Below are 25,681 nucleotides of genomic sequence, written 5' to 3'. Positions count from 1 at the left end.
TATGTGTCTTCCTATTGCCATCTGTGGCATAATCCCTGTATTAAAAATGTTTATTAAGAGACTAAAGTTCGGCCTGGCGTGGTAGATCACCTTAGGTCAGGAGTTCGAGACCAGCCTGGTCAAAATGGTGAAAACCCGTCTCTACTGAAAATACAAAAAATTAGCCGGGCATGGTGGTGGGTGCCTATAATCCCAGCTACTTGGGAGGCTGAGGCAGGAGAATCGATTGAACTCAGGGGGCAGAGGTTGCAGTGAGCCAACATCACGCCACTTCACTCCAGCCTGGGCAAAAGAGCAAAACTCTGTCTCAAAAAAAAAAAAAGAGAGAGAGAGACAGAGACTAAAGTTCAACCAAAGTTACAAAAGTGAATTAAGCCCTTCCTCCAAAATTTCTAAATTAGGTTAATATAGGAAAGTGGCCACCCTTGCTGTTTATGCTGTTTTGAAACATACTTCTTAGGAGGTGAAGTATACAGCAGGCACTCTGTTTTGTCTGAATTTACTGAGATCTTCTGAGGTACTCTGATTACAGATGAGTTTTTAGCACTGTGCTTATTTACAAAATAACAATTAGTGGCCATCATTTGTGATCACTTTATCCTAAGCACTGAGTTAAACCCTCTGAACTGATCTCATTGAATCCTCTCAACAATCCTATAAGCAGGTGTCATGTTAGTTCTGTGGTTATACAGCAGCTCAGGAAAGCTCCGTAACATGCTCAGGACGACACGGCTAAGAACAGAGCCAGGACTCACATCCAGGTCTGACTCCCAAGGTCAGGCTCTTAATGATGCTACACAATCCTCTGTGTATCTAGAGTACATTTGACAGCTCTGGGCTTAGAATTTCCTTACTGACCTGGGTTCCATCTGCTTCTGTTTTGAGAAGGTCAGTAGATGAGAGCTGGTTGCAGTAGAGGCCTGTGTGTCTCAGTGCGGGATCGTTTATCTATTAAAGATAAATATAAGATCAAATTACAAGCTAGTTGTTTAAGCTGAAAACCAAATTCTTCAATGAAAAACAATCTCACTGACAGAAAAGTAAGAGCAGCACAGCAAAAATGAAAAGCTTAGCAATTAACTGTGTTATTACAAGTCAGGATAGTAGTTCCCCATGTCGGGGTGGAGAGTGTGTAAGGGACACAAGGAGAACCTCTGGAGTACTGATGACATTCTGTTTCTTGATCTGAGTGGTACTCAGGTGTGTTCACTTTGTGAAAATCCATTGAGTTGTACACTTTTCTCTATATTCTTATATATGATACTTTAATAAAAAGTTAATTCACACATACATATATTAATTAGTGATAGACTCACACTTTGGTCAAGATTTAGTAACAGGGATCAGACTTATCCTCCTGCCTCAATCAGCTAAAAAAACAGACAAAACATGTGAAACAAAGGCACTTAAGACATTAGACAAAGGCAATGAAGGACAGTGATCAGCAGTCCCTACTGTGGCAACTGCCCAGCCTATTGCCTGGAGCGTACTTCCGGCTGTATCATGGAGAAAGGGAACCCAGGCAGCGGCTGGCAGGCTCCCTGAGTTAAGGGGATGCAGCTAGAATCCTCAGAGCAGAATATCAGAGAGAGTTCTGGAATAGATCTGCAGTGGCTCTCAAGTCTGCAGCCCAGTACTAATCAGCTTATAGAGGCAGGGGAAAGAATCACCTGAATAGATGACACGGAACAATTCCCGAAGTCCCCACAGGGCTGGGAATAGGCCCTGATTTCACCCCCCAGAGTGGAAAACATCATAATTCATGTAGTATCATGTAGCATATTAGAATAGCTTTACCTTGGTGGTAAGGTTAAAATTAGTCCTAGAAAAAATACTGCTTTGGTCACAGTAAACAAAAAAGCAAGGATCAAACTTTCCAAGTAATCTAACCATTTCCTAGAACAAAGCTCAAGAGTATTTGTAGGAATATAAACAAGGTAAAATTCATCTGGCATCCAATAAAAAATTACCAGGCATGCAAAGAGGCAGAAAAATATGATGCATAATGAAAAGGAAAGTCAACTGAAATCAATTCAAAAATGATGCTGATAATAGAACTGATAGGTGAGAAATATCAGGACATTTACTGTAACAACCATATTCCATTTGTTTAAGAAACAAGAGGAAAGACTGAACAGATATGAAAAATATGTTGGAGATATGGAAGATATAAGAAGGATCCAAATATGACTGCTACATATGAAAACTGCTGTGTCTGAGATGAAAAATACACTGGATAAACAGATTAGATACTGCAAAAGAAAAAATTAGTGGACCTGAAGCTACAGTAATATAAATGTTCTAAAATCAAAGAAAAAAATAACTGAACCTCATCCCACTGCCCCAAAGCCCCCCAAACCTAGAGAATCAGTGAATGTGAGACAATTTCAAGTGTCCTATTATACACGCAATTGAAGTCTCTGAAGGAGAGGAGTGAAGATGGTGACAAAAATTATTTGAAGAAATAATGATCAATATTTTCCAAAATTTGGCTGGGTGTGGTGGCTCACGCCTATAATCCCAGCACTTTGGCAGGCCGAGGTGGGTGGATCATCTTGGGTCAGGGGTTTGAGACCAGTCTGGCCAACATGGCAAAGTCCCATCTCTACTAAAAATATAAAAATTAGCTGGGTGTGGTGGTGCACCCCTGTAGTCCCAGCTACTCAGAACGCTAAGGCAGGAGAACTGCTTGAACCCAGGAGGTGGAGGTTGCAGTGAGTGGAGACGGCGCCACTGCACTCCAGCCTGGGTGATGGAGTGAGACTCTGTCTCAAAAAAACCACAAAAAACCAAAAAATGACAACAAAAATTTTTTCCAAAATTTAGTGAAAATTATATGGTCATGAATCAAGAAGCTCAATGAACCCCAAGAATAAGAAATATGAACAAAATACACCAAAGCATATCATAAGCAAATTACTTAGAACCAGTGGGGGAGAGAAAAATCTTAAAAATCAGCTAGACAGGGAAAAACATCAATCATATATGGAAGAACAAAGATAAAATGACAGCAGATATCTCATCAGCAATACTGTAGTGGACCAACATCTTTAAAGTACTGAAAGCTGAAACTGCCAAGCTAGAGTTTAGGGAAAAGAACATTCAAAGATGAAGGTGAAATACTTTTTCAGACATAGAAAAGCTCATTAGCTGCAGGCCCGCACTATAAAAATGTTAAAGCAAGGCCGGGCGCGGTGGCTCACACCTTTGGGAGGCTGAGGCAGGCGGAACATGATGTCAGGAGATTGAGACCATCCTGGCTAACACAGTGAAACCCCATCTCTACTAAAAATACACACAAAAAAATTAGCCAGGCGTGATGGCAGGCACCTGTAGTCCCAGCTACTTGGGAGGCTGAGGCAGGAGAATTGGTTGAACCTGGGAGGTGGAGGTTGCAGTGAGCTGAGATCACGCCCCTGCACTCCAGCCTGGGCTAGAGAGCGAGACTCCATCTAAAAAAAAAAAAAAAAAAGTTAAAGCAAGACCCTCAGGCAGAAGGAAAATAATACCAAATGGAAATTTAGAACTACAAAAAGGAACGCAGAAAATTGAAAGTGGTGACTATGTGGGTAAATATAAAAAAAGGTTTTATTTAAAGTTTCTTTAGTCAATTATAGTTTATAATTAATTTATAAATTTGTAAGTAGAATTTATAAATTTATAATTTATAATTGACTAAAGAAAAAATAATAAACTGCAGGGAATAGAACATATATAGATATAATATGTATGATGATAGTAGCACAGGAGGGACAAAATAGAAATAAACTGTAATGAGGTGCTATACATTATATACCCCTCTATACATTATATTATACCTCTATACATACATATATTACATCACCTCATGTATAGAGGTGTATATTATATCACTTGAAGATAAAAAGGGTAATCAGTGTTTATATATTTTTATGATTTGCTATAAATGATGGCTGCATGGTAACAGCCTACTTACTATGGTGTACTATGTGGTTACCGATATGAATAACGAGAATAGCAACTATAGGGAGTTATTCCACTAATCTTAAATACCGTTTTGAATTTAGTCATTCTCTTCTAAAAATCTGTAAGAGGCTCCAGGATAAATTCCACACACTTAGATGGCATGAAACATATCCAAAAAGCTTACCACATTACTTCTCTAAATATAACACAAATATCCCCTTAACATTAATTAGGCTTTCAACCCCTATCCTGCCTAGGTCATGCTGTGATAACCAATCTTGAATGTTTTTTTTCTATTCTGTTTAGGCAACTTTTTCATAATGGCTTTTTTGATCAGGGCTTTTTACTTTTAAGCCCTCAGTAGTCAACTGTGCATACACTCCTCATCTGACAGAAACACGTATGACCCATCTCTTAACATACTTGTTTTGTCCTATGATTAAAATGACCCTTTGTTCATGTTGTGTCTTCTCCAACTTGTACATATGCATGTACAAGGCTATCTTTGTACACAGTAAGTACTGAATAAATGCTTACTGAATTAAAAAAGGTAGAAATGAAGAAAATGTGTTCAAAATATAAAGGAGTATTCCAAGACAATATATTACATGTACTGTTTTTTTGTTTGTTTGTTTTTGTTTGAGACAAAGTCTTGCTCTGTTGCCCAGGCTGGAGTGCAGTGGCGCAATCTCAGCCCACTGCATCTCTGCCTCCCGGGTTCAAGCAATTCTCATGCCTCAGCCTCCCGAGTAGCTGGGATTACAGGTGCATGCCACCATGCACAGCTAATTTTTGTATTTTTTTTTTTTTAGTAGAGATGGGGTTTCACCGTGTTGGCCAGGCTGGTCTCAAACTCCTGACCTTGTGATCCATCTGCCTTGGCCTCCCAAAGGCAAGAGCCACCACGTCCAGCCATGTACTGTTTAATAAATCTAAAAAACTAAAAATCTCATGAAACTAAAATCTTACTTATAAAGTCTGTCAAGGCCCAGGAGTAGTGGCTCACACCTGTAATCCCAGCACTTTGGGAGGTTGGGATAAGAGGATCGCTTGAGCCCAGGAGTTCAAGACCAGCCTGGGCAACATAGTGAGACCTTGTTTCTGCAAATAGTAAAAAAGTTAGTTGGGCAGGGTGGCATGTGCCTGCAGTCCCAGCTACTTAGGAGTCTGAGGTAGGAGGATCCCTTGAGTCTGGGCAGTCAAGGCTACAGTGAGCTATAATTGAACCACTGTACTCCAGCTTGGGTGACAAAGTGAGATCCCATCTCAAAAAAAAAAAAAAAAAAAAGTCTGTCAAAAATTTTCATTGTATATCTTAAGAGCCAGTAATTAGTAATTATTAAAAGTTAGTGGGAAAGAATAAATAAAGAAGTGTGGCTGTTTCTGATGAGTAACTGTCAACATACCTGATTTTCCTCAGAATAATGAACTGTGATGTAGTGTGGCAAGTGTGCCAGCTGTGCCACTTACCTGCTCAGGGCACACAGTGTTCATTCCTGGCATCTGCAAAGAGCTCATCTGCATCTGGGCCATCATTGGGTTCATGTTCTGAACATTCGTATTTCCACCTGCCATGGAAACGGTGATGCTCATGTTGTTGTATACTCCTGGCTGTGCAGGTGTGGGCTGGTTCTGGACAGCTTGACTGAACACACTGTAAACTCAAAAACAATCCAGATTACATCCACTGATCATGAACAAGGGATAATGTGACTAGATCCTGTTTCCAAATAAAATATGTTACATCCGTAAATTGCAAGCATGACTGTATCTTCTTAAAATATATAAAAATTAATATAATTCAGATACATTCTGAAGTCTACAAAAGGGATTAAATAACTGAAAAGAACTCATTTTAAGTAACAATTATCTGGCATAATATCAGAGATGATAGGCTGCAATCATGTAAATAATTAAGAAAGGAAGTTTTCCATGTAAGTAAATCTTCTAGGTAACTGACATTTACCTATCTAAACAGAGAATGTCCTATTTGAGCAAAGTGTCTGGCATATATATATATATATATGGATCTTCAACAAATGTTCACTGAATGAATTAGCACAGGAATGAATGATTCAAAGACAGAATCCTTATATTGTATTTGCTTGTATAGCCTCTTAGACTTAATACTTCAGGGGAATGATGGTATCTTGTTCCACTTATTTCTTGTCTCTATTAACACGTGACATATAGCAGGCACTCAGTAAATACCTGATGAATAAATGAAGTATGGCATGGGTTATTATTTGGTGCTGTCAAATGGTGCAGTTCAGATTGTTTCCTACTAATTGGTTTTATTGTATCTGTGCCAGTGAAGTGGCATAAATTTTTTGAAGTGTAGCGCAGAGATAATCTACAAGAGAATACCCTGGGACTCATTGACAATCAAGACTCTCAGGTTTTACTCAAACCCTGGTGAATCACATTTTCCAGGGGTGAGTATAGAAAGATCCATCTTTAACTACTCAGGCACACTAAAATTTGAGAGCCTTTATTCAATATCCTAGCTTGTTGTCACTTCTCAATGTTTTAGCTTGTGGTCGTTTTCAATATGCTACAAATTAAGACGAAACCAGATGTATATAACCAAATGTTTTTAGGTGGCAAATTCAATCCTTTTAAAGACTTCCAAGGTCTTACCAGGCCTGAACATAGCTTCATGTCTTTTCTAGGAAGAAAAATACGTAAGCACTTATGTTTTTCAGAGAGCCTGTTTTATTGACTTCCTTCTTCACGGCCAAGTTCTGGACTGTTGTTATGCCAAAGATCTCAACTGTAAAATCAGTCTCTATTAGGAAGTAGAATAGTAAGCAATAAACTCCACGTAAATTCAACTTGACAATTTGTATTTGAACCCTGAAAATTTTCAGTGATACAGATATACAAATCTAAAGGATAATGATATTAATTCTGTCTTTCCTAAGTTCTATAAACACCAAATATTTTATGATTATATATTAATTGTTAACAATAAACTGCTGGTAAAATTCCACCTATTTTAATGTTAATTCTATAGAATTTGATTTTAAAAATAATTTTCCCCATCAATAGTTTATCTATTCCTTGCCACCTCTTAGTGTTAAGAAGGATATACTGACATTTACAGTTTCTAGTAGACTAAGGTAATCATACTGCATTGACAGGCCAAGAAACAGCCTATTTATCATGTCTCAAGAAAAGTACAGAATTTTCCCCCAAGTAATTATAAAACACAGATGCCCACAGAAAATTATATGCCTAGGAAATAGTCAATAATACACCTGTGGACCATTAATGTCTGCACAGTGTGTATGCTTGTGGGGCAGTGTTCCTACAACTAAAGGTGAGAAAAAAGCCTATTAATCTATGTCTATTGCCTTTTGTTTTCAGAGACGGAGTTTTACTCTTGTTGCCCAGGCTGGAGTGCAATGGCGCAATCTTAGCTCACCGTAACCTCCGCCTCCCGGGTTCAAGCGATTCTCCTGCCTCAGTCTCCCAAGTAGCTAGGATTACAGGCATGCATCACCACACCCAGCTAATTTTTTATTTATTTTTTTTTTAGTAGAGGTAGGTTTTACCACGTTGGTCAGGCTGGTCTCAAACTCCTGACCTCAGGTAATCCACCTGCCTCGGCCTCTCAAAGTGCTGGGATTACAGGCATTAGCCACTGCACCCAGCCTCTATGCCTATTTTCTAATGAGAACATTTCTGCCTAAGACAGTACTCATTTGTCAATTGATACATAAGTCACCACTGTGGAGGAGCAAAGCTATGTAAGTTAATGCATCTGGAAGCTTCAAGGACTGCAATGATGTCATACTTATGGAAAAAAATTTAGGGCTTAATATCCTTTCAAATTAATATTTGGGACTGTATATTAGTTTAAGTTCTTTCAAATTGCTCCTGCCAATAGTTCCATTTTGGCATCTTCCATTAAGGGAAGAAGACCAAGCTCTTCTGCAGCTGCAACCACTGTCCCAGGTCCTAGAAAGACATCTGGGTTCACTGGCACCTAAAGTCCAACACTCACAGGCCCTCTTCCTCACTCTGCTTTCCTGTCTGCTTTGTAGCAGCTATCACAGTTTTCTCAGGGTAGCACTAGGTCTTTGGTAGTCACTAAATGATGGGAAAAAGAGAAGGATGAATACTCTGACCCAGAGTGGGTTCCACAGATATTACAGGTATTAACAAGCAGGGGAGTCCCTGGTCTAATAAGTCTGAGAAACAAAAGGTTAAACAACAGGACTTCTTATCCTTTAAAATGCTAATAAGCAATGGGATTCTCCCATCAACCAGCCTTACACAGAAGCACTACCCAGTTCCAGGACACACACGTTTGTTTAACCATTTCTTTCTCTTGCCACCAGAGAGATAATGAAAAAGAATTACATTGTACTACCTCTGAACTCTATTACATCATTCTACTTAATGGTTCTCTGACCGTTTCATGTTTTGATTCTCTCTGACCTGCCCCCTCACCAACTAGATTCTTCGTTAATTGGCAGCAGGGGTTTCCAGTGTTCCTCATGGTATCTTGCGTTGTGTGACAGAGATAGTGAGCGGTCACCGTCTCCAGGTGATATACGCTAATACACAATGCTTATGTTGACTAATAAACTTCTGCATATGAACCAAATGAACAAGTGTGAGTGTTTCAAGAGTTGATGGTAACTGTTTTCTTTCCCAAATGATCTGGAAAGTCAAAGTTTGCAAAAACTACTAAAATACAACAAAAACCTACATCCATATTTGAATCTGAATCCAAGACATTGACTTAGGGAGTATTTGCACTCATTTATTCAACAGATGTAGATAAAGGGCCTCCCTATTCCAGACGATGGAGACACAGAAGTAATACAAAATATAGTTCTTGCTCTTATGATGCTCATATTCTACATGGAAAAGAAAAATCACAAATAAATAGACTATCGCACAGTATGTCAAATGTTAATCACTATGAAAAAAAAAAAAAAAAAAGAATGGAAAGGAGGCGCCAAGGGTAGAAAATGCTATTATTTCATAAATGATGGCCAGGGAAGTGTAATAAGGTGACATTTAACGTCTGTTTCTAACAAAGTGACATTTAAGCAAAGACTTGAAGTGTGAGAGACAAACCATGTGGCCACTGAGGGAAGAATATTCCAGCAGAGAGATTAAAAAATGCAAACATCCTGAGTTTGCAGTGTACTTAGCACATCTGAGGAGCAGAAGGATAAAAGGAAGCCAGTGTAGCAGAGTGAGCAGTGAGAATAACAGATGGGATCAGAGAGGTATCCAGGAACAAGATGATGTGGGGTTTTACGGGCCCTATTCTGTATTTTGAGTAAGATGGGGTGCTACTGGATGAGTTGTGCGTAAAGGACTGACATACTTTGCCTCACGTTTTAAAAGCATGGCTCTGGCTAATATGTGGAGATTAAATGATGGTGCAACAATGGTGGAAGCAGGAGAGGAAGCTACTGGAATGGCCCAGGGAAAAGATGATTGTGGCTTGCACTAAGGTGCACAAGTGGAATTGGTAAGAAGAGAGAGGTGTTAAGAAGCTGACATGATTTGCTGATGTGATGTAAGAAAGAGAAAGACTTTTCTTCTGGACAAGTGGAACATGGAGTTGTCATTTACTGAAATGGGAAAAAGTAACCCAGAAGAGCAGGTCTGGTGAAAATATCACTTTAGTTTTCATCATGTTAAGTGTGAGATGCCTATTAGATTTGTAAGTGGAGATATTGGTTGGGCAGCTGGATATACAGTATGGTGTTCAGGAAAGCCATCTGCACTGGAGGTTTAAATTTGGGAGTCAAATATAGAAACAGGCATTGACAATAGTAAGATGGGTGATGTAACCAAAGGAGGGAGTGGGTATGGGGAAGAGGTCCTAGAATCAACTCTGGGGCCCTCAAATGGAGGTCATGGAGATGAGAAAGATCCTAAAGGAGACTAAGTGATAGGAGGAGAGTCACTTTTCTCGAGAGAGTTGTTCTAGAAACCAAATGAAGAGCTTCAAGAAAGAATAATGCTCAAATATGTCAAATGCTACTGATGAGCATTGCTTTTGGCACTGAAGAGGACATTTAACTATCTTGACAAGAACACTTTTTTGTGGAATGATAGGAATGAAAGCCTGATTAGTTCAACAAGGAGTAGGAGTAGGGGAAGTGGATAGAGTATCATCTTTTAAGGAATTTAACTGTAAAGGGGAGCAGAGAAATAGGTTATTGAGACATGTCAGCATGACTGGTTTTTTTTCCCCAAGCCATATTTCGATGAGTAGATGGAGGTACAAAGTAAGAGTTTAGTTGGATTTCATTAGGGAGAATTTTGCCAGGCATAAGTGCAACAGAGGGAGAGCTGGGCAAGGGAGTCAGAGTGCCTGTAAGGTAGTGATTATAATGATGGGCCACAAAATCCAGAGTGAGTTTAGGAAGTTGGGATTGGAATACATTAGGAGACTAAATTCCTCTTATATTACAGATACGGTTCCATTTCTACCTAATTTATACATGGTCTTCATTGAGACTTACACAGTTCTCTAACATGAAGATTTTCTCTCACCTTTCAATGAACTTTAGAAGAATATAGTCTTGTGTTTTCAACTTTAACTGCCTTACTTATTATGTTGTCAGATCAGACAGCTTCCCTGTCATTAGAGCTAAGACACAACCAAATTAAAATCCTTATAAAACTCAAAGTGATGTGTGAAAAGTTCAGCAGCCAGGATTTGGGGAAAAAAAAAAAGACTTTAGTGAGATAATTCTAAGCAAGATGGGTAAGTCAAGGTCACTAAAAATCTAGAGATTAAAAAGGGGTAAGCCTTAAAAACTTTTGTTATTGTTATAAAGTCTTTAAATACACCGGGAAAAGTGAAACTTGTGTGCCCACTACTCAGCTCTATTGAATTCTGACATTTGCCATTCTTGGTTTCAGATTTATAAGATTTTAAAGTGTTCTTATAAAGAAAAACTTTTTAAAAAGTACCCATTTCTATGTCTGTCCCAGGGAAGCTGTTACTGCTGTGAGCTCATCATATTCTCACATGTGCTCAGGTTAGGATGGAAAGGTTGGGGACACTAGATCTCTTTTCTGTACTGTTGGCACACAAATTTGCCTTAGAAGTGACTTGACACTTATAAGATTTAAAAATCATTTTTCTTTGCTGATAATATAAAATTTAGTTCTTTCCATTATGCAAATGGAAGTAGCCAATAATCTTCTACTTAGCCTGTGAATACAATCAGCCCATGAAAACATGGCTGTTCTTATGTGGGGCTTTCTGTCTCCACATATAAACGGGGAAACGTCATATAAATGTAACCATATGTGGCCTTTTGTGTCCGGCCTTCTTTCACTTTGCATAATGTTCCTGAGGTTCAACCATTGTAGCATTTATCAGTATCAGGGATTTATCACAGTATCAAGGATGCTCATATATAAAAACTGCCCCCTTACTTGTTTCCTATTGCTCCTTGCTGCCAGGCCTTCATGTCTGGTGACTGATACCCGGAGGCAGGCGGAGTTTGCTGGAGCAGAGAGCTCTGAGGAGGAGGGATTGGCATCGGCACCATGGAGCTCCCAGGGCTTAGAGATGGAGCAAAGCTGGCCTCACCTTGGGGAACCATTCCTGTAAATTGACACAAATTAATTTATGTTGATATACTATAAATTTATTAACCCCATAAATGAAAAAACCCGAAATGATCTGTCACAATATATTTACAAATAACTTTCTTATTTGCCTTGTTTTGTGTCAGGCAACATATTTACAAATATCGTATTCAACAGAGCATGGAAAAAATTTAGTATCTTAAACTAGGGCAAGAAATCTCAGCATAAACCAATAGATAAATAAATGTAAGTCTGGAATAATGCTTTCCATTCACTAAGATGTTGATTTGTGCAGCAGGATTGTATATGATCTGTTTCTGTTCTTTTTTGCTTATATGAATTTTTAAGTGTAAAAATATGTATGAACATACATGATGAATTACTTGTGTAGTAAATTAAACGTCCCCCCCCACCGCCCCCGAGATGGAGTCTTGCTCTGTCACCTAGTCTGGAGTGCAGTGGCACGATCTTGGCTCACTGCAACCTCCGCCTCCTGGGTTCAAGCAATTCTCCTGCCTCAGCCTCCTGAGTAGCTGGGATTACAGGCGCCTGCCATCGCGCCTGGCTAATTTTTGTATTTTCAGAGGAGATGGGGTTTCACCATGTTGGCCAGGCTGGTCTCGAACTCCTGACCTCAGGTGATCCACCTGCCTCGGCCTCCCAAAGTGTTGGGATTACAGGCGTGAGCCACCGCGCCCGGCCGTAAATTAAACTTGAAAAGGAAAAAAATAGCTCAGAAAAAGCCATGTGTGGCCAGGTGCGGTGGCTCATGTCTGTAATCCCAGCACTTTGGGAGGCCGAGGTGGGTGGATCACTCGAGGTCAGGAATTTGAGACCAGCCTGGCCAACATGAGAAACCCTGTCGCTACTAAAAATACAAAAATGCCTGTTATCTCAGCTACTTGGGAGTCTGAGGCATGAAAATGGCTTGAACCTGGGAGGCAGAGGTTGCAGTGAGACGAGATCGTGCCACTGCACACCAGCCTGGGTGACAGAGCAAGACTGTCAAAAAAAAAAAAAAAAAAAAGAAAAGAAAAGAAAAGAAAAAGAAGTCACGTGTGAAAATAAAAAATAATGAGAAAGTTTTGTTAGCCACTCTTCCCCTCCTCCTTCCCCTTTTTAAGCTTTATTCAGACATAATCTACACAACATGAAATTGACACACTGTAACTGCATAATGCAATGATTTTTAGTAAATTTATAGAGTTGTGCCGCCATTACCACAATCCAGTTTAGACATCTAATCATTCTCCAAATTCCCTTGTACCTGTTTGTAGTCAATCCTTGCTCTCACCCCTAGTCCCAGGTAACCTCTGATTTGCTTTCTGTCTCTAAAGGATTTGCTTTTTGGGGGTAATTTCATGTAGATGTAGCCATACATGGTCTTCTGTGTCTGGCTTGCATTCACTTAGCATGATGTTTTTGAGGTTCAGCCATTTTGGAGCACTTATCAGTAGGCTATTCCTTTTTATTTAGGATGATGCTTATTAGCAGCCATCTGACCGAACTGTCAAAACTCAACTGACCATAAAAGTAAGGGTTTATTTCTGAACTTTTTATTCTGTTCCAGTGATCTCTATGCTGTACCAGTACCACATTGTCTTGATTGTTGTGACTTTATGGCAATTTCTGAAATTAGGCAGATATCCAACTTTGTTCTTCTTTTTAAAAGTTGTTTTGGCTACTCTAGGTCCTTTGCATTTCCATACACATTTTAGGATGTTTGTTAATGTCTCCAAAAAGCATGCTGAAATTCTGCATTGAATTATAAGATCAATTTTGAGTAAATTACCAGTTTTTTTTTAAGTCTTTTTTCTCTGATTTCATTTTGGATAGTTTCCATTGTTATATCTTTAAGTTCACTAATTTTTTCTTCTGTAATTTCTAATCTGCTGTTTATCACATCTAGAGTTTTTTTTTTTTAAATCTCAGACACTGTAGTTTTCATCTCTGGAAGTCTGACTTGGGTTTTATTTATATCTTCCACGGCTCTACTTAACATGTTCAAGCTTCCTCTTGCTTCTTGAACATACAGAATTTATAATTTATAATTGCTTTAACGTCTCTGTCTACTAATTCTATCATCTGTGTAATTTCTGAATTTTTGATTGGCTGGGTTTCTCTTCATTACAGATTGTATTTTCCTATCTCTTTGCATACCTGGTAGTTTTAAAAATCAGATTCCAGACCTAGTGAATTTTACCTTGTTAGGTGTTGGATTTTTTTTCTATTCTTTTAAATATTTTTGACCTTTGTCTGGGCTATGGTTAGGTTACATGGAAACAGGTTAATTCTTTAGGTCTTGTGCCTAATGAGACAAGAGCAGAGTTTAGGCCTTATGAATTTGCCCCACTACCGAGGCAAACCATCTCTGAGTATTCTACTTGATACCCCCTGAATTACAGGGTTTTCTACTCTGGCTGGTAGGAAGAGGAGCTGGCCCTGTGTGAACTTTGAAGATTGTTCCCTCTTATCTTTTCAGGTGGTTTTCTCTGGCCTTGATTTGTACACACATACATGCATGCCTGCGTGTGGGCAGCAGCTCTCAGCTGAATGGGACCCTCTGCATATCCTACAATTCTCTATGTAGTGCTGTCCTCTCTGGTATTGTGCCCTGCTACCTCTAGGTGCCTTGGCTTTCCCAGACTGCCAGCTCTACCTCCTCAGCTCAGGGAAATGTCCTGGCTCCTAATGGATTCTCCCTCCCTGCAGCACAGTCTGGACAATCTCAAGAACTACTGTTGAACGTACTTTGTCTGTTTTTTGTTTATTTGTTTCAGATGGGAAAATAAATCTGGTCCCTGTTATTTCTTTGGCCAAAAGTAGATATCCATAACAATTTAAAAGAGTAAAATGTTTTCTAAAAAATGTTTAGTGCTAGCACTCTGTTTTTTTTGTTTTTTGTTTTTTGTTTCCTGACAAAACACACCTCACAGTTAAATACTTTTAAGGCAGAAAAAGTTACGAAGGCGCAAAAAAAGGATGCCATAGTATGACTGCCCATAATTTAGTATAATTCCTTTACATCTTTGTAAAATCCTGTAAGATTCCGTGACCTGCTTCTTTCACTCAATATTACATCATAAACATGTTTCTATGTCCTTGATGTCTCTTTGCGAACACATGCATATATGCCTGTGTAATATCTACTGTGTTCTGCCACTATTAATGTAATTTTTGTTATTTTTCATACAATGATTTTTTTTTCTCTTTTTACTTGGTTTGTTTGGTTAAATAAAAAAAAAATCATTATATTTGCCAGAGACGTAGTTAATTTACTCTTTTTTTATTACAGGCTACATTTTTTTTTTTTTTTGGAGACCGAGTTTTGCTCTTGTTCCCAGGCTGGAGTGCAATGGTGTGATCTCTGCTTACTACAACCTCTGCTTCAAGCATTTGGGTCCAAGTAATTCTCCTGTCTCAGCCTCCCGAGTAGCTGGGATTACAGGCGCATGCCACCATGCCCAAATAATTTTTGTATTTTTAGTAGAGATGGGGTTTCATCATATTGGTCAGGCTGGACTTATCTCCTGACCTCGTGATCCACCCGCCTCGGCCTCCCAAAGTGCTGGGATTATAGGCGTGAGCCACCATGCCCGGTCTTACAGGCTATTTTTTTTTTTTTTTTTTTTTGAGGCAGAGTCTGGCTCTGTCACCCAGGCTGGAGTGCAGTGGCTGGATCTCAGCTCACTGCAAGCTCTGCCTCCCGGGTTTACGCCATTCTCCCGCCTCAGCCTCTGAGTAGCTGGGACTACAGGCCCCCGCCACCACGCCCGGCTAATTTTTTGTATTTTTAGTAGAGATGGGGTTTCACCGTGTTAGACAGGATGGTCTCGCTCTCCTGACCTCATGATCCGCCCGCCTCGGCCTCCCAAAGTGCTGGGATTACAGGCTTGAGCCAACGCGCCTGGCTACAATTTTAAAACTATTTCAAATTTTCTGTGAAAGTTGACCTAACTTCAGACTTTACAGTTTTTTCTTTCACTAGATAGGGTTTATTTATTTTTGGTAAAGATTATATAAATGAAGCTACATATTTTCTCCTTGCTGCTTTCTCTATATGTAAGGTAAGTAATTTTGATTTAGAATATATGGGTCTCCATTTTTTTTCTTTTTCTATTCTTTTTTTTTTTTGAGACAGAGTTTCATTCTTGTTGCCCAGGCTGGAGTGCAATGGTGAGATCTTGGCTCACCACAACCTCCGCCTCCTGGGTTCAAGCAATTCTCCTGCCTCAGCCTCCTGAGTAGCTAGGATTATAGGCATGTGTCACCATGGCCAACTAATTTTGTATTTTTAGTAGAGTCAGGGTTTCTCCATGTTGGTCAGGCTGGTCTCGAACTCCCGACCTCAGGTGACAACTTGCCTTGGCCTCCCAAAGTGCTGGGATTGCAAGCATGAGCCACTGCGCCCAGCATCCATTTTTTTTTTTTTCTTTTTCTTTTTCTTGTTTTTTGAGATGGAGTCTCACTCTGTTGCTCAGGCTGGAGTGCAGTGGTGTGATCTCGGCTCACTGCAACCTCTGCCTCCCAGGTTCAAGCGATTCTCCTGCCTCGGCCTCCCGAGTAGCAGGACTACAAGTGCGCGCCAGCATGCCTGGCTAATTTTTTGTATTTTTAGTAGAGACGAGGTTTCACCATGCTGGCCAGGCTGGTCTTGAACTCCTGACCTCATGATCCATCTGCTTCGGCCTCCCAAAGTGCTGGGATTACAGGTGTGAGCCACCGCGCCCAGCTTTTTTTTTTTTCCTGAATGACTCTAGAGGGTGGGTTTTTTGTTTTCGTTTTGCCACCATCTTCACTTCTAATGTCTTTGCATTAACCCGCCATTTTAAACTATTTTGGTTGTGATCCTTAAAAGAAAAACCTCTTGTATTAGTGTGTTTTTAACCTCATTTATGATGAAATTAATTTCTTTTAGAAAAAATATAGCCTTGGTGTGGTGGCTCATGCCTGTAATCCCAGTGCTTTGGGAAGCAAAGGTGGGAGGATGGCTTGAGGCCAGGAGTTTGAGACCAGCCTGGGCAACATAGTGAGATCTGTTTCTATAAAAAATAGAATAGTTAGCCGGGCACAGTGGTACATGCCTGTAGTTCTAGCTACTCATGAGGCTGAGGTGGGAGGATCACTTAAGACCAGGAGTCGGACACTGCAGTGAGCCATGATCGTGCCACTTGTGGGCAAGAGGGCAAGACCCTGTCTCAAAAGAAGAGAAAAAAAAAAAAAAAAAGAAAAAACAGAAAAAGAAAAATATGTATGACAAGATGCTTATCGTATTCTGGATATTACTTTGTGGAGTCAACAGTAAACAATAAATAAGAGACTCCAAGTACGAGAGCAAGCTTTTTGATATTTCTTTCTGGCCTCATCTCACATTCTACCTGTCCACACTGGAATGAACAGTTTCCCTTGTGACTTTTTTGTTGTTTGTTTTGTTGTTGTTGTTGTTTTTAGTGTTGGTCTTTTAAAAAAGACTTAATTTTTTAGAGAAGTTTTAGGTTCAAAGCAAAACTGAGTACATGGTACTGAGATTTCCTAACTTTAGACTTTATAGTTTTTTCTTTCACTAGATAGGGTTTGTTTATTTTTGGTAAAGATTATATAAATGAAGCTACATACCCCTTCTCCACTCACTCACATGTATAGCTGTCTTCATTATCAACATACCCCAGAGTCCATAGGTTACATTTGGGTTCACTCTTGGTATTGTACATTCTATGGGTTTGGACAAATGTATGATATGTACCCACCATTATAGTATCATAGAGAGTGGTTTCATTTCTCTCAAAATCCTCTGTGAAATGACCGAGTTTTAGTAGAAAGAACTAGCCTGTGGGTAATGAATTAGAGGAATACTTAAGAGTTCTGGTCCCAGTTCTGCTACTACATTGGATCTTGGATAACTTCCATCAATCAGATAATCTAGTTCTTCTAGATGAAAAATTTTACAGTTCTATCTTTGCCTAGACTATGTTTGTTTTTGTTTTTTTAGACAGAGGCTTGCTCTATTGCCCAGACTGGAGTGTAGTAGTGTGATCTTGGCTAGCTGCAACCTCCGCCTCCTGGGTTCAAGCAATTCTCCTGCCTCAGCCTCCTGAGTAGCTGGACTACAGGCACCCACCACCACACCCAGCTAATTTTTGTATTTTTAGTACAGACGGAGTTTCACCATGTCGGCTAGACTGGTCTCAAACTCCTGACCTCAGGTGATCCGCCTGCCTTGGCCTCCCAAAGTGCTGGTATTATAGGTGTGAGCCACCGTGCCCAGCCAGCCTAGACTATGTTAAGTCTCCCTGCTAGACCGACCATAACCAGCATTGCAGACACGTGACAGTGGCAACTAGAATTAGAATTCATACTTCCATTAATTTATTTCTTCAAAGATTCATTGAGCATCTATTTACTGTGAGACCACTGTGCTAAGCACTGGAGAAACAATGGTTAAAAAGGTCACACTCTGCTCACGTAAGGAACTTGCTATTTAAAAGAAAGACACCTAGGTTAACAAGTGGTTTTAAGACAGGGTGGCAAGTACTTTATGATTAGGAGTGTCCAGGAAGACTCTGCAGGGGAGATATATCTGAGAGGAGGGAAGAATAGGAATGAGAAGTAAAGGAATAATACTTTAGATAGAGTATAGAGAATGTACAAAGCCCTTGGAAGTAAAAGAGAACAAGGTCTGTGCTGTTTCTCAGAACTCAGAAAGTTTACTGTCGCTGGAACACAGAACTATAAAAGGGAACGTGGAGTTGATGAGCCTAGGTTTGTACAAGTTAAGTTTGGGGTGTTGGTTGAAAATGCAAGTATGTGCATCCAGTAGGCAGCTGTACATATGAGCTGAGAGATACTGTTTAGAGATAGAGAATGAAGTCACTAGCATGTAAAGGTCCCTGAAACCCCAAAAGGAGATGAGATCACTGAGGAGGAATAGGTGGAAGAGGATTTTATTGTAGTTCACAGAAAAGAGGTCTTTAAATGGGCTTCAAGGAATCCATGAAGTGGGCAGATACACTAAAGAAACCAATTTCTCATATTTACTTTGAATACTGTGTTAATAGACAACAATTTCTAAATGTCTGATTCTGTTCTTGCACACTCATCATCATAGCATGGTAGCCCAGAAGTTTCTTGTTTTCAGAAATACAAGAAAACTTACTCTGCCATTACTATGACTTACATGTTCCTTTATTTACTTGGGGCCTATATTAATCAGAAAGAGGTGAAAGCAAAGGATATAAAGCAAAGCTAATGCAGTTATTCATTGGTTTTACTGTCATCACTTAACACAGAAATCAGCAGGCTTTTTCTGCAAAGGGCCAGATAATACATGTTTTCAGTTTTGCAGGCCATAAAGTTTCTTGAACAACTACTCAACTCTTCTGTGTGAAACCAGCCATAGATAATACATAGAGCAGTAAGCATGGCTGTGTTCCAGTAAAACTTTATTAACCAAAACAAGTGGGCTGGATTATGGACCTTAATTTGTCAAACCTGGAAACATGTTGGGAACACATATATTCTGGTACTTCCTATTTCTTAGGAATAGAAGCATAAAACCAACAAAGGCCAAAGAGCCCTTCTATCTGGATTTCCTTAAGCCACAATAAACTGTTTTTGTTTTTGAAAAGGCTGGAACTTTTCCAGAACTTGATTTTGTGCCAACACAAAACCTGGTCCTCTACCAGACTGCTGATCAATTTGGAGCAAGTTTATAGTTAAGAGTGGTGACAGAAATGTAAAATATTGCATCTTTAAACGTTCTTATTCTTTCCAGAAAAGCTAAACATTTTTCCAGTATTATTTTGAAGCAGTCCATGGAAGAACTGACAGCCCTGCCATTTCATTTCAGTTTGCAACTGGATGAAACCGCTGTTCTCTTCACTGCACGCAGCTTCTGGGTTTTGTTTGTAGTATGAAAGCTGACTTTATAAAAAGCAAATTATTATTTTGTGAAAATATTTTTGTCAATCAAAAGTTGGTCTGGAAGAAAAACCCAGGCACCAGATACTCATGATAGGTGGCAACACATATTTCCCATCATGGTACGGGGAAAGAGGAAGCTCCACCCACTCCATTATTTCAGCTCACTTTGTTCTACGCTGACACAACTCAGATCAAAGACTAGACCCACAGCTGTGAAAGAAACTTGTCAATTTCACGAGAACCGGGGCACTGAAGGCCCACCTTTCCAGATGGCTTTGTCAAGGAATGAAAGCAGGATATAAAGTCCTCCTTTCTTGACTTTCCAGAGGAAACTTTAAAGTGCATGCCTGAAAATGGACAGAAATGCTATTTCTATTTTTTTAATAGAAAAAAATCCTTAGAATAATTTCATGAGGAATTTATTAATGTTTGGCTTACTTCTAGTTAGTTTTTTCCCCTAACGCAGGAGATAAATATTTTGATTTAGGGCTCTGCAATCAATATCAGGAATGCTGCTAAAAACCCATTTGCTGTTTTAGTCAGATTGTCATTTTGGAGGAGGAATGGGGATGCAGATAACTACATAAGTCTTCTAATGTTGGAGGAAGTACTTCTGCAAGCTAAAGTGAAAAAGCTTTGTCAAATTCTTTGCATACAGAAATTGTAAGACACATGGAAACAAAACCCTTTTGAAGGCCACACTCTTGTTCAGGCAACCATATAATTAAAATATGGATTTATAATCCTTTTCTTGCCCACACAGACAGTGTCAGTGATATAAACCAGCCAAAGATGACTTCATTGTCTTGAGGACAAAGAAACTGATGTGGCATAATTTTGATTAAAATCTCTTTGAAGGTTCTGGTGCTCTGGCACAAATCTTTAGATACTTAATTTGATAGTCAAAGGATTTTAGTACTTGCTACCATCACAATGGAAACTCTAAATTGATTTGGCTGTCAAAACTGATAAGCATACTGCCATGTCAAAAATATCTGTATAACTTCGACATTTTATTCAAGTCAAACAGCAGGCTTCTCATTGAAATTCATTTTTAAGCAGTCTTAAAATTTACCTATTTTCTTTCATTTATATAATCAAGGGATTTATTTCAATTATTTTTCAGGAATTGACAATTAATTTTGCATAAAAGTCTGATTAAACAGAGTAGACTAATCAGGTGTGTATCACTGTCATTACCTATTAGAATCTCAAAGTGACAGAAAAGAAATAAGAAAAGATATTATCACCCAGGACAAAGAGAATGGAAGTCAGTGCCAAAGAAAGATTAAAAAAGAAAAAAATTTTTGGAAGCCAGAAAGTTGACTGAGGCTGGAGAGGAAGCTGCAACAGCAGCAGCTGAGAGTGATGACACCAATGAGTAGTCTGAGATACCCTGTGGAGATAAATTATCCTTGTACAAATTGGCAAAAACAAAATCTCACACACAATGAAAAAACTACATGCGAATTTTGAATTAATGTACTAAAATCCATTGTGTGGGGAACACTTTCATTGAATTCTCATAGAGATCAATGAGAGAAATTAAAAAATAAGAGAACAGGCTGGGTGTGGTGGCTTACCTGAGGTCAGGAGTTCAAGACCAGTCTGAGCAACATGATGACACCCTGTCTCTACTAAAAATACAAAAATTAGCTGGGCGCGGTGGTGCATGCCTGTAATCCCAGCTACTCGGGAGGCTGAGGCAGGAGAATCACTTGAGCCCAGGAGGTGGAGGCTGCAGTGAGCTGAGATTGCGCCACTGCACTCCCAGCCTGGATGACACAGTGAGACTCCGTCTAACAAAAAAGAAAAAAAAAAAGGGAATGTACTTTGTATACAAAATGCTCAAAATTTTAGAGTCAGACAGGTCCTTACAGATCCTCTAATTCAATCATCTCAGCTACAAAAGGGAGATAAGCCTCAAACCAGTCATTTAGTGTCAAAAGCTGAGTCTGAATCCTGGGTCTCCAGACTCCCATGTCAGTGTCTTTCCTCTTCCACACACTGTTTTAATGTCCGAGCAAGGACATGAAGGTGGAGAGAGACCTAAGCCTGTATGGATTACTTAGAACAACATAAACTTGTGACCCTCCTACCTGCTCCTGGATACTGGAAGACATTCTGCTGTATCTGAGGATTGATTCCAGTGCCAAATTGTCCTCCCATGTTTCCTGTCATGCCTCTGCTCACCATGCTGTTGCGGTTGGCCAAGGATGCTTCAGGATTTGCTGCTAGTTGTGAAAACGGGCTGGTAGAAGCAGGTGGGGTTCCTGGATTTGTACCATAGTTTGGTGGATAGGGGAATTGCTGTGGAGCACCCTGAGGAAGACGGGGGTTCCCCATTTGAACTGGTAGTCCAGATGAGGGAGGGAGGTTGTTCCCAAAGCTTTGTTGCCTCATAAGCATGGCTCTTTGCTGCTGTATTAGCTGCCTCTGTCGGTGCTGTTGACTGTACAATTCCCGCTGACGTTGTGCCAACATTTGAGCGTTCAGGGGTGGCTGAAAAGCAGGAAAAAACTCACTTACTAAAATTATTATAATCACTCTCTATCCTGGAGAGTTTATTGGATTAAAGCCTACTTTCATGGGGCAATAAAGTACATAGCAATTATCACTGTACAAGGGAAACTAAAACAGAAAAGGAACAAAAACCTCAAGTAACAAACACAGGAGAAAAAATGAATTAAGTACATTTTACAGACTAAAAGTAGTCAAGAAATGCTAAACAATATCTGACCATTATAAACGAGCACGTAAATTCTCAATTAAAAGTTACACAGAACTGAAAAATTCAAAGAAAGTATATATTGATTAGTATTACAATATTGGCCATGAACATTATTAAGAGAAACATGAAAACCATAAGGAGGTGAAAGAAAATGTGCTTAATTACTTCTGTCCTATCCTTCATTAGATCATTAGAAGACTTTTTCAATTTCAAAAAATTTACTGTGTTTCTGGTAAGAAGAAACTTAGTTTTCCTCTTTCCTCACTGAGATCATTATCCGACTTTATTTAAACAAATAAAATGTGATCATAGGTGATTTTAATTTTCTTCATTATACTTTTCTGTATTTACCAAATTATCTACAATGAACATGTATTATCTTTACAATTAGAAAAAACCTACAAATACCATTAAAAAAGGAAGATTCAGAAATCTAGGATCCAATGCCTAAGAAAATATCACTTAAAAAGAAGTAGAAATAAAATAGTAAAAAAAAAAATAAATGAAAAGAGCTATGTTGTATTATTATTGGAGTTTCAGATTATTCCAGGCATTAGTGTAAGTGGTTTAACAGTTGTAATATTATGGATGAGGAAAAAAGTGGTCAAATTAGGTTAAAATCACTTTTTCAATATAACATGGCATATCAATAAAGGCTTCTTCAGAAAATGTCAATTCAGATTGAGAATCTGGTTAAAGCATACAGCTCTTGCCAACTACATACAGTTGAATCTAGAAGACACTATGAAATAAGACTTTCTGACAGGAATTATCTTTATGTGAATCCAAAAGTGGGGTCTTGTTTCCTTACAACCTAATTACTCCTAAACTAGCTAGCACTAAGATTGATAATTTGTAAGACACAGAAACTGAAATCTGGATCCATGAAGATGTCAATATCTGCTGCTTACCAACAGCTTCAGTCAATGCAGTCACGTGATGCATAAAGACATTTCAGCAATAAGGCATTTTAGTAATAAGACATTTCAGTTGCACACGACGGACCAAATTCGCTGGTCCCATAAGGTTATAGTACTACAGTATTTTACTGTACCTATTCCATGTTTAGGTACGTCTTGATATACAAATACCATAACAATTGACTACAGTATTCAGTACAGTAACTTGCTGTACATGTTTGTAGCCTAGGAGCAATAGGAAATACACATAGCCAGGACGTATAAGTAAGCTATACCATGTAGGTTTGTGTAAATACACTATGACATTTGCGCAATTACAAAGTTGCCTAAAAACACATTTTTCAGAACATATCCCTGTCTTTAAGTGATGCATGGCTGTACTTATCCCTTTTAATAATACAGGTGCTGGCTTCCTGTATTTGCCCGTAACCCATCTAGTTCCATATTGTGGAGAGGAAAAGAATACTGTTTGAATCCTCTCTAAAATTCCTTATCTCTCAGACTTTTACATCAACTTTGTTATGAAATAAAAGTAAGTAGTTGAAAGAAAAAATTTTTAAGTATGTATGGGGGTAAAGTAGGGAGTGAGTACTAGGTAACATTTAGAAGTCCACCTAGTTCTTTTTATGTTTAAAGTTCTAATGGCACTGGGTTTATTAAAAAAGGGATTTAAAAAATAAATAAAAGCTAGAAAATGCTGATGTTCAGACTGAATATAGTACACAAGATAGTTAAGACAGCTTAGCAATGTGACTGGGTTTTGATCAGGTTTCGGGTACCGTTCACATAGTTTCATATCAGAGGCTTCCTGTTACTGGTGCTATTCACTACAGCAATAAGAGCTTTTTCTACTTAGTCATCCAGTATCCAATAACAATGACAATAATAACAATAAAACAAAACAAAGCACCATTTGCTTTAGATCAAATATCAGTAAGAGGTATCAAAGTAGTTAATTCATTCTAGAAGAAAACTACACTACAAACATCATTAAAAGATCAGCTCACAGACCATTTCAAAGACACTCAAGTCAACACTTTACGAAACACTGTGTGGGTTAAAGAAGTACTAATGACGTCTGGTTTTCTCACATTACCTGAGGTGTAATTTGCTGTTGCATGCCTGATCTCATATTGATGCCAACAGGAGCAGTTGCTGCAAACTGGTTTAAGATAGCTTGCCGATTTTGGTGTATCAACTAGAGAAAAATGGAAACAGTAAGATACCATATTTCTACACACAAGCACAACACTGGCCTTAGAAAGTAACACAAACTTTCTATTGACTACTAAAAAGTTTCAGTGTTGCAGGTTTGGTAAAATTATTTCCTATGTTTATTTTCCAAAAGGCTGGTAGTTTCCAACATTTATAAAACACTTATTTGCCTCCAAAACACTATGGCAAAGTATTTAAAAGTGGGATACACACTGCACTCCAGCCTAGGTGACAGAGCGAGATTCTGTCTCAAAAACAAATAAACAACAACAAAAAAAACATGTTAATAGTTATTTTAGATAACTGCTGTAATGGAGAAGAAGAAATATCAGCCTTAGGTCTTAAAATATTATAAATGTAAAAGCAGGTATACAATAAGGGCACATTTTACAAAGATCTGGAAGATGAAGGGAAAGTTGAGCAAGCTGGATGGTATTCTCACTTGGAGGTACTATGTCTGGTGAATACATATTTGGGGAAAATCCAATATGATTTCATTAGCTAGACAGTATTACGTAAGAAACAAATGGTCTGAAAAAATGGATTATTTAACTAGAAAAAGTAATTACTTTAGACCAGTTTCCCAAATTGGTATGCTAAAAAACATTGTTTTGCAGGATATTAATAGATGTGCTGGGAAAACAGCATTCTGTGCTGTATTAAGTATTGGAAATGATGGGTTACACAAGGTAAAATAGATTTATTTACTGCAGAAATTTTATAAGCCTTTAATTGGCCAAAAGCACATTGTGGATCTCCAAGAAGGGATATACTATGCAATTTATTTATCATGAACCTTTTTTTCTGACATCTAACCATTAACACCCATCTCCCAGAACAGTTTTCTATGAACACTGGTTTGGAAGATCAGTCTAGATCAGGATTAGGGTTCCAGGTCATAGGCATGCCAGGTATGCCTTAACTGTATCTGATAACAAAAGAAGTATTCTTGGAAATGAGATTTTCTTGCCAACAATCTATAGCTTAAAACATTTCTTCCTCAATAATTTGATATGAATAAACTATTCAGGAAGATAACAGTAACAATAATATTAATACTATTTTATGTTTATATGATACCTTGTATAACACAAATTATATGTATATATCATACATTAATATATTTCAATATATTATACATAAACTAGAAAGCCTACGAAAGTTTTCTAAGAATCCAAAGAGCTATGAACGTGATTAAATCTCTCGTCACCAAATAGCTCAACTCTTAATTCTAGCTTCAGTCATTTTCTGACTCCCATTAGATCAGAAAACAAACCAATTTTTGGGAAAAGCTCATTATAATATAAATGTTAAAATGACAACTCTAAGGCATTGTGGAATAAGTTAAAACTTCTTTTTGAAGTTCTGA

At 38.6% G+C, this 25,681-nt stretch overlaps 1 protein-coding gene across 8 annotated transcripts in view; it reads right to left on the bottom strand.

Moving 5' to 3' along the window:
• The window catches only part of NCOA1 (nuclear receptor coactivator 1), a 279,235-nt gene that overhangs the window by 6,970 nt on the left and 246,584 nt on the right, over window positions 1-25,681 (bottom strand). For all 8 annotated transcript variants that reach the window (XM_031654984.1, XM_031654988.1, XM_031654985.1 and 5 more), the window contains 5 exons: window positions 24,194-24,295; window positions 21,546-21,948; window positions 11,371-11,542; window positions 5,416-5,599; window positions 859-948 (listed from right to left, as the gene is read on the bottom strand). In XM_031654984.1, coding sequence (XP_031510844.1) covers window positions 859-948; window positions 5,416-5,599; window positions 11,371-11,542; window positions 21,546-21,948; window positions 24,194-24,295 — 951 coding nt within the window. The remainder of the gene's footprint in view (window positions 1-858; window positions 949-5,415; window positions 5,600-11,370; window positions 11,543-21,545; window positions 21,949-24,193; window positions 24,296-25,681) is intronic.

Source organism: Papio anubis, chromosome 14, assembly GCF_008728515.1.
Source record: "Papio anubis isolate 15944 chromosome 14, Panubis1.0, whole genome shotgun sequence".
NCBI lineage: Eukaryota > Metazoa > Chordata > Mammalia > Primates > Cercopithecidae > Papio > Papio anubis.
Note: the sequence above shows the minus strand (reverse complement) of the source record. Positions and strands in the feature narration are given on the sequence as shown.